General features: G+C 47.4%; 1 protein-coding gene across 2 annotated transcripts; it reads left to right on the top strand.

Moving 5' to 3' along the window:
• Positions 1–1,504: 1,504 nt before the first annotated feature.
• LOC101936616 (cytochrome P450 2J6-like) lies at positions 1,505–18,290 on the top strand. 2 transcript variants are annotated; one of them, XM_065557617.1, is made up of 9 exons: positions 1,505–1,836; positions 3,363–3,525; positions 4,720–4,869; positions 6,663–6,823; positions 7,896–8,072; positions 10,791–10,932; positions 14,133–14,320; positions 15,179–15,320; positions 16,022–18,290. In XM_065557617.1, exons 1-9 carry the CDS (start codon positions 1,666–1,668, stop codon positions 16,198–16,200), a joined length of 1,473 nt encoding a protein of 490 aa, XP_065413689.1. In that variant the 5' UTR covers positions 1,505–1,665; the 3' UTR covers positions 16,201–18,290. The 2 variants fall into 2 exon arrangements, with proteins under 2 accessions (XP_065413689.1, XP_065413688.1); XM_065557616.1 differs by having other exon boundaries at positions 1,531–1,836; positions 6,666–6,823; positions 16,022–16,387.
• The last annotated feature ends 1,094 nt before the right edge of the window (positions 18,291–19,384 follow it).

The raw sequence follows: 19,384 nt of genomic DNA, 5'->3' as shown, positions 1-19,384 counted from the left end.
CTGGTTAAGGTGGGTTTACAGCTCCTGGCCTCCCTGGAGCACCTGGAACAGACTAGTAAATTTTCGTTAACCAAACTGAAGCTGGTCTATGCAAACGATAAAAACTCGGATTTTAATTTAATTCTTTTCCTCCTCCTAGGACCTCCAGGGGAATAAAATAATAATCATACAAACACGCAGTGGCCAAGCACGTGTGTTTTGCAGAGCCTAAAGGAATTAAAAAAAATTTTTTAAACGAAATTGAGAACCAACGAGTCTTCTTCGAGTCGTGTCCCTATGGCTGCTCAACAGGATAGGCGCCTGCCTGTGCACGCTTGAGCAGAGACTCTTGTCAGCAGTTTACGCGGAGCCACACCTGCACCCCAGACACCTTGTGCCGTGGGGCGAGGGCATGGAGGGAGGGGCAGACCCGTCACTGCTCCAGTTGCTGCTTGAGATGGAGCATCGAGATGTCTGTAAGCTGAGCCATGCAGCTTGTTACACCTCCCTTTCTTTATACCTTTTTAGTTTGAGTTATTTCTTTATTTTTCCCTGTTATTAGCACATGTTTGTGCTTTCAGGGGTTCCCTACCATTTGGGCCTTTGTTTTTTTCCCCTCTGGGCCTTTTGCATGGCCTTGAGTGCGGGTTATACCCAAGACTCTGGCCTTCAAACCTTGTCAGACCTGCCAAAGGTCCTTTCCCTGCAGTGACGGACATTCCAGCTGCCTTCATGGTATTCTGCCATCTCCTCATTGGCGCTTTCTATTACACATTATTTAAATTAACATCTGCACCAATGTCCTTCCTATGCTATCAATACAGATCGCTCTTAATGAAACATTGAAAATTCTGAAAATCACTCCTGAAAACCTTGCTTAAACAGTTATAACCAATACGTAACAGCAACATCACCCTGGGTCATGTTCTTGCTAACTTCTATTTTCTGTCGTACTGTCTCCAGCTTATTGCTAACTTCTACTCACACTCACAGACTCAGTTTCCCATACTCCTGTACACTTAGGCTAATTTTAGGCCAAAGCCTAATTTCTACTTAATATATTTGATAGGCTGGAAGTGGCGGCAGGTCCGCCCCTCCGTATATACTCTTGTATTGGGGCACTAGGGTGTCTGGGGTGCAGGTGCAGACTCACGGACACGACTGGCAAAATCTCAAATCAAGAGGGCACGGGCACGCGGATATCCTGACGTGGAGAACCCATAGGGGGACACAGCTTGAAGAACTCAAGTTTACTGTACAAGGTAAGTAACCTTTCCTTTCTGTGAGAATTCTCAATTTGTGTGAAAACTTTCCCGAGGGCTTTCTCCCAACCTTTCATCAAATTAGATAATTAACATTCAAACTGGTTTTTACCTTTACACGTAACATTTATGTAGAGGAAGGCAGGCCAGTCTCACTGGGAGCTTTAGAGGTTAAAGTCTGGTGGGTAAGGTTTGGCTAGCAGAAAGATTGGCTTATTCTTCAGTACAAAGGTCTTATTAAATACACATGAGTCTTGCAATTCACCACTTTGATGATGGGTATAAAAGCAGGGAATCGCAGGGAGAAGGAGAGAGGTAGATAGAAGGGGATTAAAGCCTATTTAGGGAGATCTAGGACCTCAAAAAAGACAGGGAGAGTTCAGATCTGACCACACAGTAGACAGACAGATAGAGCAGCCGAGCGATGTTGGTGATAAGCGAGTTTTTAGTAGCGCTGGTCATCTCTCTCTTTGTTGTGCAATTTCTGAAACTGAAGTGGGCATGTAGCCGGCTTCCTCCTGGACCAACTCCCCTCCCCCTCATCGGCACCATGTTGCAGATGGATTTCAAACGCCAGCACGAGAATCTCATTAAGGTATTGTGAATGTGTGTCCAAATATAGCCAAGTAAATGATAAAATTAGCAAAACGCAGCAGCTGTAGAATAAAGCACTTCAATGTGTTAAATAACATTTCATCTGGCTTGTGCATGGGACAGTAAATGAGGGCCACAAATTCCATGACGTGTTAGCGATGAAAGTGTGAATTTAGTGGCATTTGCTAAGCAGAAGATTGAATGAGAACGAAGTGTTCCTGACTCAGCAAAAAGAATTGACTTGCTTAAAGGGGGTGGGGTTCAAACCCAGATAGGTCCTGAGTAGGCTCCTAAATGTATATGTAACTCCCTAGATAAAGTGAGATGATATTTTGAGGTGCTGAGCTCCCTCAAGTCCCACTGAAGTCGATGGGAGCTGCAGGTGCTAAATATGGATTTATTGAGGCACCTCCTTGGAAAAGTTCAGCCTAAATCTATTCAGCTGTCGCCTGGTTTCCTTCAGTATTTCTTGCTACATTTGCTTGTATCCAGGTATTTATGTTTCTGGGATGGCTATGCTCCTTCCCAGCCCGTCGTCCCTTCCAGCTCAATTCTTCACTGAAGCCTTAATGCTCAGTAGGTGGCATCGCATTCACTTCTATGGTAAGAACCTGGGACACACACAGTTTCATCAGGCAGAAGGAATAGCCGCATTGCGAAACCGAAAGATCTTTTTCAAACACCAATGACAGAAATTAGTGCAAAGAGAGAGGCAGCAAATGACCGGCTGCCTTAGGCAGAAATTTGCCCTTTATACAAGTTCTGGGGTGAATGTCCCTTTATAACAGGCCGAGAAATCTGGTTGCTTGAAAGGATTCAGAAAACAGGGGCAGGTGAGAGGAATGACTAGATGACCTCCTGAGGTCTCTTCCAACCCTAATCTTCTCGGATTCTAACGGTGTGTGATGGGGAAATACATTAATAGGGATGTTTCTGTGCACTGGGCTGTTTGTAATTTGCCAGTAGCTCTAAAGGAGAAAATGAGATGCTTCCATGAGGTAGGTCACTGCAAGGGGCACTTAGGAAGACTGAGATGCATGACACTGCCCAGCATTATCACATATAACTAACCCTGATAAACTGTGACTCCAAGGGACAATAAGAAGTCTCCCAGGAATGCAAGTTACCACCTTTATTCGGTGTGTTTTAGATGCAATGTTTACAGGGTAATAGAAGAGACACCACAGAATTGTCCCCTTAACTGGAAGGCACAAGCCGTTCTACAGCTGGGGACATCTGTCCAATCATGAGGTGAAATTCACCTGTAGTAACTCTAATCCCATTCCGTACAAGACATTTAAACAGCATCCCCCTGACACAGCTGCTGAGACATCCTGTTGGAGGAGAGAGTATGGTCTTATCTCATAGTCAGCTATGTCTTCCGCCATGGTTTGGGGTTTCACTACAAATGTTTCTACAACCCCCCCTCGCCCCCCCCCAAAGAGCATCCTGAAGTAAGCTGGGCAGTTGTTTCATCGTGCACAGTTTTTCTGACTTGTGGTTTTCTGGCACTGATGGTGTCTCTAGTTGGCACAGATTTACGGGAACATCTTCACCTTGTGGATTGGACATATTCCTATCATCATACTGAATGGATTCCCATCTGTGAAGGATGGCCTGACTATCCACTCTGAAGCCACCTCTGGCCGCCCAACAACCCCTTTCTTTCAGAAAACAGCCGGAGGAAAGGGTAACATTTTCTTTCCTTATAAACTATACAGAAAAAAATAAGTTCACATGATCCTTTAAGTGCGGCTGCTTCCTGCTTCCACGGTCCTCTCCCCATGGGAATGCTGCTGCAAATGGTTAAAATCACGACAGGGGTGACTTTTCTGAGACTAATCAATAAGACAAACAACCACTGAATAGAACAGAGGAGCAAAATCCTGACTGATAAGTTTGTTTGAAGCGTCAGCCAGGAATGTGAACATCAGCTGGCATTACTCCCATTGCACAGACGCTTTGCAGCAGGGGCGCTTTACAACCTGAGCTGAGAAGGAGCCAGAATTTACCAACGTACATTGCCAAAGAGCCACAGTAATACGTCAGCAGCCCCCCGTTAACTCCCCCAACTCCAACCTGCAGCGCCTCCTGCCCGCCGGCAGCCCCACCAATCAGTGCCTCCCGCCCGCCGCGATCAGCTGTTACGCGGTGTGCAGGAGGCTCTGGTGGGGAGGGGGGAAGAGCGAGGGCATGGCAGGCTCGGGGGAAGGGCTGGAGTGGGGGCCGGGCCTGGGGCAGAGCAGGGGGTTGAGCACTGAGCACTCTCCGGCACACTGGAAAGTTAGCATCTATAACTCCAGCCTTCGAGTCGGTGCCTGTGCAAGGAGCTGCATATTAACCTCTGAAGAGCCGCATGCGGCTCCGGAGCCACAGGTTGGCCACCCCTGCTTTACACAGTACTAGTTTTGTGATAGTCATCTAATGTGGTGGCTTTTTAACCTGGGCAGGATCTTCTCACCTGCTGGGCTTCAGGTCAGATCTCTGCACTGTCATTCAAACACAACCATCCTTGCCCTGTTATTCATGCCTTGCACTGCAGCAAATCTCACCCGACGGAATTCCCTCCTCTCTAGAATTCCTGGTGTGGGTTCCCAGCTCTAGAATTACATGGGTTTGGATCACAAACGATTTAGGAAAACTGCATCCTGAGTTTTTGAAGCCCCACTTTCTATTTCTCTTATAAGAGCAACAAAACCCTCGACATCAAGGACTTTTCTGAAGTTGTCACAATCCTTGTCACATCTGTGGCCAGATAAAGGAGGTCAGCTAGGAGTCACATTCTTCTGCATTTACCTCTCCGGTTAGAACATTTAGTTTAGATTTAACTGTTACTATGTGAAGGATTTTGCTTTATATAAACAACAATTCTCAATGGCCTCAGGTATTATTTTCACAAGTGGTCACACCTGGAAGCAGCAGAGACGCTTCGGGCTGATGACCCTGCGGAACCTGGGACTAGGCAAGAAAGGCCTGGAGCACCGAATCCAAGAGGAGGCCCGTCACCTGGTGGAGTACTTTATGAATGAGAGAGGTACATCGTTGCCAGCATAGCTGGGTCTTTTCACTTCCAGAAGCATGTCTCTGTCATGCCAGCAAGAGGAGAGAATTCCAGGCCCCAGACGGCTAGATATGGGCAGAGTTAACCCCAGTGCTTTACGTGATCACAAGTGTTATGTGTGTTCAGATTGTATCTTAAGTGACAGGTTTCAGAGGGGTAGCCGTGTTAGTCTGTATCAGCAAAAACAACGAGGAGTCCTTGTGGCACCTTAGACACTAAGAAATGTATTTGGGCATAAGCTTTTGTGGGCTAAACCCCACTTCATCAGATGCATGGAGTGAAAAATACAGTAAGCAGTTAAATAACGTAGGGCCAAGAACCAATCCCTGTTGTACTCCACTAGAAAAACATCAGAGGGGTAGCCGTGTTAGTCTGAATCTGTAAAAAAGCAACAGAGGGTCCTGTGGCACCTTTGAGACTAACAGAAGTATTGGGAGCATAAGCTTTCATGGGTAAGAACCTCACTTCTTCAGATGCAAGTGAAAACACACGCTCAATGATGATTCCCCATTTACAGTTACATTTTGAGACCTATCAGTTAGCCGTTTTATATCCGTTTAATGTATGCTGTGTTCATTTTGTATCGTTCCTATATTCAACCAAACTGTCATGCAATACCAAGTCAAATACCTTACAGAATTCTAAGTTTATTACATCAACACTAATTCTTTTATCAAACTACACTTGTAATCTCATCAGAAAAAGTTATCAAGTTAATTTGACAGGATCTATTTTCCATAAACCTCTGTTGATTGACATTAATTATATTATTCTCCTTTAATTCTTTATTAATCAAGTCCTGTATTAGCTGCTCCCTTTTCTTGCCTGACAGCTATGGGTTCAGTGTCAGAGTAACAGACGTATAATTGCCTGCCCTTTAAAATATTGGTACAACATTAGCATTCTCCCAGTCTTTTGGAACTTCCCCAGTGTTCCAGGTGTTGTTGAAAATCAATATTAATGGTCCAGCGAGCCCCTCAGCCAGCTCTTTTAGAAGTCTTACAAGCAGATTATCAAGACCTTCTGATTTAAAAATATCTGACTTTCCTAGCTGCTACTTAACATCCTCCTGAATTACTGTTGGACTGGAAAGTGTTTCATTATCATGTATGACTAGATCTTCTGGTTTTTTCCCAAATATAGAACAGAAGTATTAGCTGAATACTTCTGCCTTTTCTGCATTATTATTGACAATCCTACCATTTCCATCTAGTAATGGAACAATACTATGAAAAGTGCATTTCAGTAATCCATCCTAGAAGTGACCAAGACCTGGATAACTGCAGTGAGGGAAGACTATGACCGGGCACGGCCACAGTCTCCTTACTAGATTTACAACAGATGGAAAAAAAAAAAAAAAAAGAAAAGAAAAAAAAGCAGCATTCAAACACAGCAGGTGATCCAGCAGGTCCCCTTTTCTAGCAAAAGTTGGCCAAACCTTTTCTATCAGGCATCATTACCACCGACTGGTCTGGGTTTAGAGGCAGACAGCTCGGGGCTGTCTTTGAAAATCAGGCACCAATTAGTTTGGTGTCTAAATATGGAGTTAGGAACCTGCTTATATCAAATCAATTTGGGGCAGTGAGTCCATCGAGAGGGCTTGACCCCCCCCCCCAGTACTACACAATCAAAACCATTCAAAATGAGAACGCCCTGCTGCCCTCACTCTCCCTCTTCAGTGGCCTGATCAGGATTCATCTCTCAGTAGGGGGAGGGAGGAGCAGTGTTGGGAACATTAATGTGAATTCTGATCACTATATTTGCAGCAGATCCCTTGGATCCTTCTTTCCCCATCGTCCATTCGGTCTCAAACGTGATTGCGGCGGTGGTGTTTGGACATCGCTTTTCCATTGAGGACAAAAATTTCCACCAGCTGATTGAAAACAATGATTACATGGTCCAACATGGAAGCAGCATCTTCGAGCTAGTGAGTACATACAAGCTGTCATAAACATACAGCTAAGGATAGCATAAAATCCCTCCTTTACCTGTAACGGGTTAAGAAGCTCAAATAACCTGGTTGGCACCTGACTAAAAGGACCAATGAGGGGAGAAGATACTTTCAAATCTGTGGGGGAAGGTTTTTGTTTTGTGTTCCTTTGTTCTCTCGGGGTCAGCGAGGAACCAGGGCAGGGAAAATACATCTCCCTAAGCCATATCTGAACTAAGCATCTAATATTACAAAAATAGTAAGTAATAGCAAGAAAATGCTTTAGATTATCTTTTGTTTTAGCTTGTGAATTTTCCCTGTGCTAAGAGGGAGGTTTATCCCTGTTTTTGTAACTTTAAAGTTTTGCCTAGAGGGGAAATCCTCTGTGTGTTGAATCTGATTACCCTGCAAATTACCTTCCATCCTGATTTTACAGAGGTGCGTCTTTTACTTTTTCTTTATAATAAAGTTCTATTTTTAAGAATCTGATTGGGTTTTTAGTGTCCTACAAACCCAAAGGTCTGGTCTGTGCTCACCTTGGTTACTCTCAAGCCTCCCCAGAAGAGGGGGTGAAGGGCCTTGGGGGGATATTTTGGGGAAACAGGAACTCCAAGTGGTCTTTTTCCTAAATCTTTGTCTAACTCACTTGGTGGTGGCAGCATACCGTCCAAGGGCAAGGAAGAATTTGTGCCTTGGGGAAGATTTTAACCTAAGCTGGTAGAAATAAGCTTAGGGGGTCTTTCATGCGGGTCCCCGCATCTGTACCCTAAAGTTTAGAGTGGGGAGGGAACCCTGACACAAGCGCTTGTTATTTTATCTGTATCCAAAGCAAAGCGAGGTTTCTCACCCAGCAAAGAAGGAAGTGAGATCTCTGTATTGAGGAATTTACTACGTATTATACAGTTCATGAGGGCTGATGTACATGGAATCTTAGGCTCTGTCTACGCTGCACTTTCGTCTGTAAATCTTTTGTCGTTCAGGGGTGTGAAACCCCCTCGCCCCGCTTCTCGTTGGGGGTGGGTTTATTTTGTTGGTGGGAGAGCGCATCACACTTTTGCCTCTCTTACAGCTGTATGATGTTTTCCCCTGGCTCATGGATCATCTCCCAGGTACTCACCAGAAGGTATTCTATTGCCAAGAATTTGTCCGGTCTTTTGCAAGGAAGGAGATCAGAAGCCACCAAGAGAGTGGGTCACCTGATGAACCACAGGATTTCATTGATTTCTACCTGGCTCAGATAGACAAAGTAAGTGTCTGTGCCGTATATGACTACTGTGCTTTTGGGGCTTCACTGCTGTCCTCTGGTATAAACCACAAACTTCCCCAGGATAAGATGGAAAAGAACCCTCTGAAATGTGTCATGTGATTTTACGGTTCTAATCTTCTCCCACTGAAGTCACAGGGTGTTTTGTCATTGACTTCAATGGGAGTAGGATCAAGTTCTTTGATTTTATAGACAATTTGTGAAGAGATTTTTTTTTAAAAAATTTCCAAGACTTTCATATTATATGAATGTCGATTTAGAAATGATGACCAAAACAAATTGCCATGGAGACTCGGGTGATATCAAAGTAATGGGAAAAAAGCAAACAGAGGTGGTAAGGAGATTTTAAAAGATGGAAAAGAGCAATTACTGTCCAGTAAGTGTAATTTAAACCCTTAATAATATCATGGAATTAATAGTAAGGAGAAAGATATGCTGTAGTCAGTGCTCAGAGACATCAGTACTGTGAGTAGTAAATAGAATGGGGATTTAAAATATACATCATCCTAGACAAACATCGTTCTTTTTGAATGAATCACAGAACTATTGGATTCAAGGAACACATTGGATCTAATACAGGGGTAGGCAACCTATGGCCCGTGTGCCAAAGGCGGCACGCGAGCTGATTTTCAGTGGCGCTCACGCTGGCCAGGTCCTGGCCACCTGTCCGGGGGGCTCTGCATTTTAATTTAATTTTAAATGAAGCTTCTTAAACATTTTAAAAACCTTATTTACTTTCCATACAACAATCATTTAGTTCTATATTATAGACGTACAGAAAGAGACCTTCTGAAAATGTTAAAATGTATGACTGGCACGCGACACCTTAAATTAGAGTGAATAAATGAAGACTCGGCACACCACTTCTGAAAGGTTGCCGCCCCCTGATCTAATATTTGATACGATTGATAAAGGGCCCCATGAACTTTTACTTGAAAATGAAACTGTTGTTGGCTACAACACTGCACATGGAAAATGATGTCTAGCAGGGGTGGAAATAGGCACTAGCACAAGGAGAAAAAACTGTTGGAAAGACCCTAAACAAGGATCCCGGTGCAGGGGAAAGTTTCTCGACGCGCGGCAGCGGCGCCCGGGAGCCCGAGCTCCCCCGGGAAGGGCCAACGCTGCAGCGCCTCCCGCAGCCGCCCGGCCTGAGCTGCCGCAGCCTCGCCAGGTCCGGCTGGGAGCAGGCGGAGGCCCCCCTGAGCCCGGGGGCAAGGCCCAGGCCACGCACGCAGCACTTCTCTGCTTCAGCCCGGCCAGAGAGGGAGTCAGCGGGTGGGATGCAGCCTCGCAGGTGGGAGCGCGTTGGGGTTGGGATGCCCAGCTCGGGGGCAGGCCTGGGACCCGAAGCAACTTCCCACTCCCCCGGCTCTGGCTGCTGCTGCGCGGGGGAAGCGCCCGGCCAGGCGCGCATGGGCTGGAGAGCGGCGGGCGCCGAGAAAGTTGGAGCCTGAGGAGGGGGAATGGGGCTCGCTCAGGAGAGGAGGCTGGGCCGGGGCGGGGATTTGGGGAAGGGGTTGGAATGGGGGCAGGGAAGGGGCGGAGTTGGGGGGGACCAGAGGCCCCGTGGAGTATCCTCTTTTTTCAATGTTCAAATATGGTAACCCTACACAGAACAGTTCAGATGAGCAGGATTTTGCAACGCGTATGGTGGAAGCAAAGGAACTTTTCTTCACCTCTTGCTACAGCCACGCCGTCAGATTTCAAAGCTCTTCATGCTGTATTTGGTCCAGGTGGGAGGGAGACTTCAGCTGCCGGTGCTCTAGCTTCCCACCCACTCTGTTCTTAACAGGTCCTCTGAATACTGCACTAACACTGGGTCCAATCCTGAACCGGGAGCAAAGCTTGAGTGACAGGACATTGCATGTGGAAATGAAGGAGCATGGAGGGATGGACTCCTCATTCCTGTTTCCCAGTGTTCTTTTAAAAATACAGACTTTTTTTGTTTTGTAAAGTTAGGGTTACCATACGTCCGGATTTTCCCGGACATGTCCGGCTTTTGGGGGCTCAAATCCCCGTCCGGGGGGAAATCCCCAAAAGCCGGGCATGTCCGGGAAAATCGGGAGGTCTGCCGGGCCCGCGGGGAGCCGGGTCGGCCGGGCCCGCGGGGAGCTGGGTCGGCGGGGAGCCGGGTCGGCCGGGCCGGCGGGGAGCCGGGCCCGCGGGGAGCCGGGCCGGCGGGGAGCCGGGCCGGCCGGGCCGGCGGGGAGCCGGGCCGGCCGGGCCCGCGGGGAGCCGGTCGGCCGGGGAGCCGGGTCAGCCGGGCCCGCGGGGAGCCGGTCAGCCGGGAGCCGGCAGTGCTGGACGGGCCGGGGGTGGTCGGCCGGGGCCGGCACCCCAGGGCCCGAGCTGACCCAGGCTGGAAACGCCGGGGGGCCAGCCTGGGCCGCGCCTCCTCCCCCCACACCCCCCTTACCTGCTTCAGGCTTCCCGCGAATCAAATATTCGCGGGAAGCAGGGGAGGGGGCGGAGACTTTGGGGAGGGGGCGGGGTTGGGCGGGGGGTGTGGGCGGGGCTGGGGGCGGGGCCGTGGGCCGTGGAGTGTCCTCCATTTGGAGGCACAAAATATGGTAACCCTAGTAAAGTTATAGACACTGCACATTGCTGGGCATCAAATCAGTACAGAGTGACACTCATTATTACCCAGATTGTCCTACCTTTGCACCCTAACCTCAAACCTTTGACTGTCACCTGCAGAGCAAAGCTGACCCTGATTCGACCTTTGATGAAGACAACCTGGTCCAGACTGTTTTCGACCTTTTCTTGGCAGGGACAGAAACCACAACCACCACCCTACGCTGGGCAGTGCTTTATATGGTGACTTACCCAGATGTCCAAGGTGAGGGGGTTGGGGAAGATACGTGCACCATACATAAGATTGTGCATTATGTAGAAGGTACCCACTTCTGCACAATTTTGTTAGGTGATTGTAAGTCTAAAACTGGCTGCAGCTCCAAGATGGGTCCCTGATATAAAAGCAGATGCCTGGACTGAGCTTTGAGTCAGGCCTCTTCGATTTCTGACCTCCAGTCACTGCCCCTTGCTTCTTAGAGAGATAGGGTTTTCCACACTTTGTGTCTGGTTCTCAAGCCAAGCTCTATCACCTTTCCACACGATATTGTTGCTTCATTCAGAGAAACTCAGACGTCCAAATAAATCACAAAGTCCCAACTCAAACAAATGTCACACAGTCGGGGTTTCTTCTTCCCAGTGGTTCCCTGAGTCACAAGTATCTAAACATTTTTTCCCTCCTTGGGGTTCCTTCTCCAGCCATCTGACTCTACACACGGGTTCTCTCAAGGTCCTTTGAAGAGACCGTCAGTAATCATTTCACCCTCTCTCTCAGTTATGAAGGAAGGGAGCTACTTATATATTCTGCCTCCTTCCCAGCATGCCTTGCAACACAGTCTCTAACTCTCAGGTGTCCCTCTGGGCCACAAGTCCTAGTGTGTGTTGGTGCTGCCAGGAACAGGGAAATGCTGGAGTGGAGGCCTCCTTTAAAGGAACATGCTATTGTAGTCATAGTCCTCAGTGAGGAACGTGCTCCTGGCCGGGGAAGTGCTTTCAGAGTTGTTAGCTGGTAAAGTTGTCTTTGTGATTGCGCAAATGCAGGACTTTTAATTCACTAAACGCTATTGTCCCCTGCAGCACATGCAGATGGTGCTTCCTGAGTGCCTCTCTCAATTATTGCTGCTCGGTCCCTTCCATCTTCACTTCCCGGCAGAGGCAACGTGTGGGTGGGGGGATGCGGGGTCACGTGCCCCACCCCTCAGATTTGCTGCTTGGCTTGTACTGAGCATGCTCAGTAACTAACACTGCTGAAGCCGGCTGCCCTCACTCCTTCCCCCTCACCTGCACTATAGGCAGGCACAGGTCATCTCTGCTTCCAGGATGGAAAACCAACTTGCATTTCATATGCACTGTTATGCTGAAGGGTGTTGGTAGCTGCCAGCAAGGGTGGCTTTGATCTATAGGCAATCACAGACCTTGCTGAGGCTGCTGGCTGTGCCAGCTGCCCTTCCTTTTGGCTGCATTGGCCAAAAGGGGAGCCTTGAATCCTTTGGCTGCCAGTCTATATCCCAGCTATCGCTTTCCCCGCTGTCGCTTTCATCTAGCAAGGATGCTGCTTTACTTGCTGACATCTGTGAATGTCATTGCACCCTGCTAGCACTAGAGGGCTCCTGTTTCCTGCTAAGATAACGTCTTGGTTGCTCTACACTTTGAACTCCGGCTCTGCTAAGCTGTACTCCCAGCTGATCCCACCTCAGATAAAGCTCTGTTGTTCTCTCAGGACCTGAAATAAACTGTATTGGACAGGTGCTGGGCACGGCATAGAAACAGGAGTCTAATCTGTGAAACGAAGCTAGAGAACTTATTCATAAATGATCTGGAGAAAGGGGTAAAAAGTGAGGTGGCAAAGTTCGCAGATGGTACTAAACTGCTCAAGATAGTTAAGACCAAAGCAGCCTGTGAACTTCAAAAAGATCTCACAAAACTAAGTGATTGGACAACAAAATGGCAAATGAAATTTAATGTGGATAAATGTAAAGTAATGCACATTGGAAAAAATAACCCCAACTATAGATACAATATGATGGGGGCTAATTTAGCTACAACTAATCAGGAAAAAGATCTTGGAGTCATCGTGGATAGTTCTCTGAAGACGTCCACGCAGTGTGCAGCGGCGGTCAAAAAAGCAAACAGGATGTTAGGAATCATTAAAAAGGGGATAGAGAATGAGACGGAGAATATCTTATTGCCCTTATATAAATCGATGGTACGCCCACATCTTGAATACTACGTACAGATGTGGTCTCCTCATCTCAAAACAGATATACTGGCATTAGAAAAGGTTCAGAGAAGGGCAACTAAAATGATTAGGTGTTTGGAATGGGTCCCCTATGAGGAGAGATTAAAGAGACTAGGACTTTTCAGCTTGGAAAAGAGGAGACTAAGGGGGTATATGATAGAGGTATGTAAAATCATGAGTGATGTGGAGAAAGTGTAAATAAGGAAAAGTTATTTACTTGTTCCCATAATATAAGAACTAGGGGCCACCAAATGAAATTAATGGGCAGCAGGTTTAAAACAAATAAAAGGAAGTTCTTCTTCACACAGCACATAGTCAACTTGTGGAACTCCTTGCCTGAGGAGGTTGTGAAAGCTAGGACTATAACAGGGTTTAAAAGAGAACTGGATAAATTCATGGAGGTTAAGTCCATTAATGGCTATTAGCCAGGATGGGTAAGGAATGGTGTCCCTAGCCTCTGTCTGTCAGAGGATGGAGATGGATGGCAGGAGAGAGATCACTTGATCATTACCTCTTTGGTTCACTCCCTCTGGGGCACCTGGCACTGGCCACTGTCGGTAGACAGGATACTGGGCTAGATGGACCTTTGGTCCGACCCAGTACGGCCGTTCTTATATTCTTATGTAAAGCTTTCCCTGTGCAGCAGCCTGGTTCCTGGCTGCCTCAGAAGCAGACACCATAGAATCATGGGACTGGAAGGGACATCGAGAGGTCATCTAGTCCAGTCCCCTGCACAGTGCACTCATGGCCATGAGTGGTACTGAGGGTGCTGCCCCCACCATCAGTCTTCCTATCAGAGAAAAGAAAGGGAAAAGCTCTTCACCAGGGCCGAATTTGGCCCTGACACCGAGTTTCAGGCATCTGTTGTCTGGGTCTCTGTGGAATGTGCGGATAATCTCTCCCAGGTCCTGAGATGCAGCAGTTACTTGCTACGCTTGTCTTGCTGGCAGGGCTTTACCCTCCCACTGACGTTAACCCAGCAATAAAGGAGAGATTCAAATAACATTCCAGCAGGGAAAAGAAAAGGCTCCAGGATTAGGGTGACCAGATGTCCTGATATTATTGGGACTGTTCCAATATTAGGGGCTTTGTCTTATATAGGCAACTATACCCACCCCTCACCCTGGAAAAAAAGTGTCCCAATTTTTTACGCTTGCTGTCTGGCCACCCTATCCAGGATACACACATGCACACAGTCCAAAATGTGTGTCCTTAATGTTTCTCTTCAGAGAAAGTCCAGAAGGAGCTGGACGCTGAGCTGGGTCCCTCCCAATTAATCTGCTACGAGGATCGGAAGAACCTGCCCTACACCAACGCCGTGATTCATGAGATCCAGCGCTACAGCAACATCGTTGCAGTCGGAATTCCTAGAACATGTGTAAAAGACACAATGCTGCAGGGCTTTCCCATTGAGAAGGTACAGAGCCGTTCTCTATCCTTCCATCAGAGGGCCAATGTACTAGGAATCCAACTAATCGGTGTGTCCACATACACCGTGGACCTGAGTTTCTTTTGCTTTGCAGCTCCTTCACTTTCTTCCAACACCTAAAGAATAAAGCTGATGGATGAGGCCACTGGGAAATATCCCTGATTTTAGGGAGTTCCTCAAACATTACAGAATCAGCAGAGAGCTTGGGGTGACCACTCTTGCAGCCTGCTGTGATCTGGCTATTCTCAGCTGCCAATATGTCCCTTAGGGGCCTTGGCAACATTATGCTCTGGGCAGAGCCAAGAATAAGGGAAGCTCAAAGGTGACTTCAAGACCCCTTTAATTCCCCCTCCTACATCCTACCTGGTGTATTTCTTGGCCAGAAAGAAGGGTTAGACCGTGTATCTCTTCTCCATTTTTAAATCTCACACTGAATGGCCTTGTTTTCAAATTCTATCAGCCCATTGAACTCTTGGTCAGTGTCTTGCCGTTTTAACACCAGAAAAATATAACGTTGTCAATTTAAAGCAATTGTTTAAAAATGTTAAACATTCCTCCTTTTGCTTCCATTGAGGAGTCAATGTTAAAGCAGGGAGGATTCTAGGTATAAGACTTTTGCACTGGCCTCTTTGTTGCTGGTGTTTCTAGCAACATGACTGCTGTCATCAGATGCAGAAGGACAAATAGAAATGTATTGTCCAGCGCACTCCAAATGTATTCCTGGGGACATAGGGTTTTCTCTAGGTGACCTTCCACGCAAGGTAATAAATGAAAACTGAAGACTGTCGGTCCTTACCCATCTTTCTGATGGAGAGACACTGAACTGAGTCAAATTTTCCCTTGCAGGGCACCATTATTCTCCCAAATTTAACCTCTGCCTTGCTTGACCCTGAGCAATGGGAGACACCTCGACAGTTCAACCCAAATCACTTCCTGGATCAGGATGGAAATTTTGTGACCAAAGAAGCTTTCTTACCATTCTCAGCAGGTAAGAGCACTGACAGGAAAAGCTTCTTAGTGGGTTCGATTGTGAGGGGTGAATTAATGGATTAGCAGTGGAACCTTGTTAACCTTCAGACCTTGTAATTTACACAAAACCCAGCAGTCTCACCCCATTTCTCAGCAAAGATTGAATTACAGAATGCTAGATGGACCATTGATCTGACCTAATATGGCCGTTTTTATGTTCTTATTAATACTAAAATGAGAATTGTCAAAACAAAGGAACGTATATTTTGTGATGGATTTTAATTGTTCAGTTACTAATTTGCAAAAATAACTATTATGCATTGGATCTCCCAATCATTAATACGAATGAGTATAATTCTATTGCACTTAGAAATCGCAAGGCAATAAATACGATCCTCAACCGTAGAGTAACAGTTACATGGAAAATGACCGTATGTCCTTTTCTCCCATGGTTACTCAACGGCTGTTTCAGTCTCAGAGGACAGAATATATTGTGCCACATGTGCACAGACCTATCCTCAAATCTTGATAACTTCTGAAGTACTAAATGACTTCACTTTAAACAGATGGTATTTTTCTTCAGTGAGAAATTGGATTTTGCCAACTTTGAGCTTTGACCAGATCGGATACACAATACATTCAATCCAATTGTAATTCAGATTTTCAAATGAAAAAATAAACATTACCCCCCACTCAATCACTGGCCCTTTGTTCTTGCAGGGCCCCGTGTGTGTTTGGGGGAGCACCTGGCAAGGACTGAGCTCTTCATCTTCTTCACCAACCTGCTGCGGGCGTTCACCTTCAGGCTACCGGAGGGAGTGAAGGAAATCAACACCGAGCCCATGCTAGGGGGTTTATTGCAGCCTCATCCCTATAAGATCTGTGCTGTTCCTCGCTAGGCTGCAGCACCCCACAAAGCACGGGAGGAGCCAGTAGGCAGGCATGTGTGCCTTTGTGGATTTCCACCTTTCACCTCTTCCCCTCTTTCTACTTCCAGCTTTGACGACGGTGTCAGCTCAGGCCAGTGAAGTCAATTTCTCGATCCGTTAGACCTTGGGAATTAAACTGCAAACCACTGCCACTTCATTACTGGTCTGTGCCCAGGCTTTCTCCTTAATAGATCGCAGAGAAAGAAAATGTAAAACAAAGAATTACAGAGTCAAGCTTTAGTTAGGTGGACCAGGAATGTGTTAGATCATAGAATCATCGAATCATAGAATATCAGGGTTCGAAGGGACCTCAGGAGGTCATCTAGTCCAACCCCCTGCTCAAAGCAGGACCAATTCCCAACTAAACTAAAAAGAAGAACAGGAGTACTTGTGGCACCTTAGAGACTAACAAATTTATTGGAGCATAAGCTTTCGTGGACTACAGCCCACTTCTTCGGATGCATATAGAATGGAACATATATTGAGGAGATATATATACACACATACAGAGAGCATAAACAGGTGGGAGTTGTCTTACCAACTCTGAGAGGCCAATTAATTAAGAGAAAAAAAACTTTTGAAGTGATAATCAAGCTAGCCCAGTACAGACAGTGCCACAAGTACTCCTGTTCTTCTTTTTGCGGATACAGACTAACACAGCTGCTACTCTGAAACCTGCAACTAAACTAAATCATCCCAGCCAGGGCTTTGTCAAGCCGGGCCTTAAAACCCTCCAAGGAAGGAGATTCCACCACCTCCCTAGATGTGTTACACTGAAGTTGGAGTCGTGGCAGCAGCAGAGAGAGAGGAGGGTAGAGGAGGAACATATTACCTGTCTGTTACCAGGTTTAGCTTTATTCAGCAAGTTCTTATCCACAGCTCTAAGCTCTGCCACAGGCTGTGACATCTGATCTGCTGCCCTGTTTGTGTCTTATGCAATGAACACACACAACTGAGAGGTTTCAGAGTAGCAGCCGTGTTAGTCTGTATCCGCAAAAAGAACAGGAGTACTTGTGGCACCTTAGAGACTAACACATTTATTTGAGCATAAGCTTTCGTGGGCTACTGCCCACTTCTTCGGATGCATAGAATGGAACATACAGTGAGGAGATATAGATACACAATTAAGAGTCATCTCCAAACTGGTAACGCTGTCACCGAACACCTTTCCCTCTCTCCACTGTTCGTTATGTACATGGATTCTAATGAAAGGCAGATTGTTGCTTATCGGGACTGCAAGCAATTTTCCATGAATATGCCTTTGAATTTTTCATGAATCTGCTTTAGTTGGTTTTTGCACCTTTTGGTGGTTGCTTTTCACAGATGATGTAGCGAATAAGTTGACTGGCAAGAATGACAAAGCAGTTAGTTTTAGATACGTGTTGCAGAGTATCCACTGAGAGTGAATTTCACATTCATAATCAAAGGTATTAGCACCTGAAACCTGATCTGAAAAGTGAATTCTTATTGAATCAGTGATCCGAGACTTACCATGTAACCTATTGTCTCCTGAAGTCAGGCAGGACTCTAGTGCTGCTGTGTGTGTCCCTCACACTCTCGCCAGGGCAAGAAGCCTCCTGGGATTCAGTGCTTCCTGGGTCTGACCTCCGTGAATTCAGCACCCTTGTTCGCACTGTGAGCTTCCTGCAGTGAGCCAAAACTTCAAAACCAGACTCCAACGAGAAACTGCAGAATTGGAATTAATTTGCAAACTGGACACCATTAAATTAGGCTTGAATAAAGACTGAGAGTGGATGGGTCATTACACAAAGTAAAAACTATTTCCCCATGCTATTTTTCCCCCTACTGTTTCTCACACCTTCTTGTCAACTGTTGGAAATGGGCCATCCTGATTATGACTATAAAAGTTTTTTTTCTCCTGCTGATAATAGCCCACGTTAATTGATTACTCTTGTTATAGTTGGTATGGCAACACCCATTTTTTCATGTTCTCTGTGTATATATAGCTTCCTACTGTATTTTCCACTGCATGCATCCGATGAATTGGGTTTTAGCCCATGAAAGCTTATGCCCAAATACATTTGTTAGTGTCTAAGGTGCCACAAGGACTCCTCGTTGTTTTTGCGGATACAGACTAATACGGCTGCCCCTCTGAAACCTGTCACCTGGAAGGGACATCTGAGGAGGCCTTACACGCCCCCAAAGGGGCCACACACCCCAGCTTCGCAGTCAGCAGGGACTCCCAGCCAGCGCTGTAAAACAAGGGTTTATTAGTCGACGGGAACACAGCGTAGAACAGATCTTGTTAGCCCGGAAAGCAGGAAGTTACAGCAAAGTCCATCTGGGGGGGGGGAATCCAGAGCCCTGAGTCCCTAACTGGGAGCCAGCCGCAGTCACGACCAGCTGCCCCGCCTCCTTCCTTTGTCTCTTCCCCGGGTAAACAGGTCACCTGACCTGCGCCTCACTCTGTTCCCCGACACCCAGGGCTGATTCTTGCAGAGGAGGGGGCCCGGCCATCAGTTGCCAGGATACCAAGTGTCGACAATTCTCTTTGCCCAGAAAGCCAGTGGGCAGTCACCATATCTGCCTTCTCTGCAAGGATCACACACCCTTGTCCCACCACCTAGATCAGAGATGGGCAAACTACGGCCCGCCGGCCCATCCTGCCCAGCCCTTGAGCTCCCGGCTGGGGAGGCTGGCCCCCAGCCCCTCCCCTGCTGTCCCCCCTCCCCCGCAGCCTCAGCTCGCCTTGTGGGGAGTGTGGCTGGCTCCGACCAGGTGGCACGGCTGCCAGTCCTGCTACTCTGAGTAGCATGGTAAGGGGGCGGGAAGCGGGGGGGGGGGGTTGGATAAGGGGCAGGAGGTTCCAGGGGGCAGTCAGGGAGCAGGGGGTGGGTGGATGGGGCAGAGGTTCTGGGGAGGTGGTCAGGGGACAAGGAGCAGGGGGTGGTTGGATAGGCGTGGGAGTCCCAGGGGGCCTGTCAGGGGGCAGGGGTGTGGATAGGGGTTGGGGCAGTCAGGAGACAGGGAGCAGGGGTGGTTGGCTAGGGGGTGGGGTTCTGGGGATGGGGGGTCCTGGGAGGGGGCGGTCAGGGGACAAGGAGCAAAGGGGGGTTGGATGGGTTTGGAGGTTCTGAGGGGGGCAGTCAGGGGGTGGGAAGTGGAAGGCGGCAGATATGGGGGCCAGGCTGCT

The sequence above is a fragment of the Chrysemys picta genome, chromosome 9 (assembly GCF_011386835.1).
Source record: "Chrysemys picta bellii isolate R12L10 chromosome 9, ASM1138683v2, whole genome shotgun sequence".
Taxonomy (NCBI): Eukaryota; Metazoa; Chordata; order Testudines; family Emydidae; genus Chrysemys; species Chrysemys picta.
Note: the sequence above shows the minus strand (reverse complement) of the source record. Positions and strands in the feature narration are given on the sequence as shown.

Excerpts from the sequence above, each read along its gene's own strand:
- LOC101936616 (XM_065557617.1), top strand. The coding sequence starts at position 1,666 with ATGTTGGTGATAAGCGAGTTTTTAGTAGCGCTGGTCATCTCTCTCTTT. Across the intron at positions 14,321-15,178 it reads AGGGCTTTCCCATTGAGAAG|GGCACCATTATTCTCCCAAA; the intron begins GTACAGAGCCGT and ends TTTCCCTTGCAG. Across the intron at positions 15,321-16,021 it reads TTTCTTACCATTCTCAGCAG|GGCCCCGTGTGTGTTTGGGG; the intron begins GTAAGAGCACTG and ends TTGTTCTTGCAG.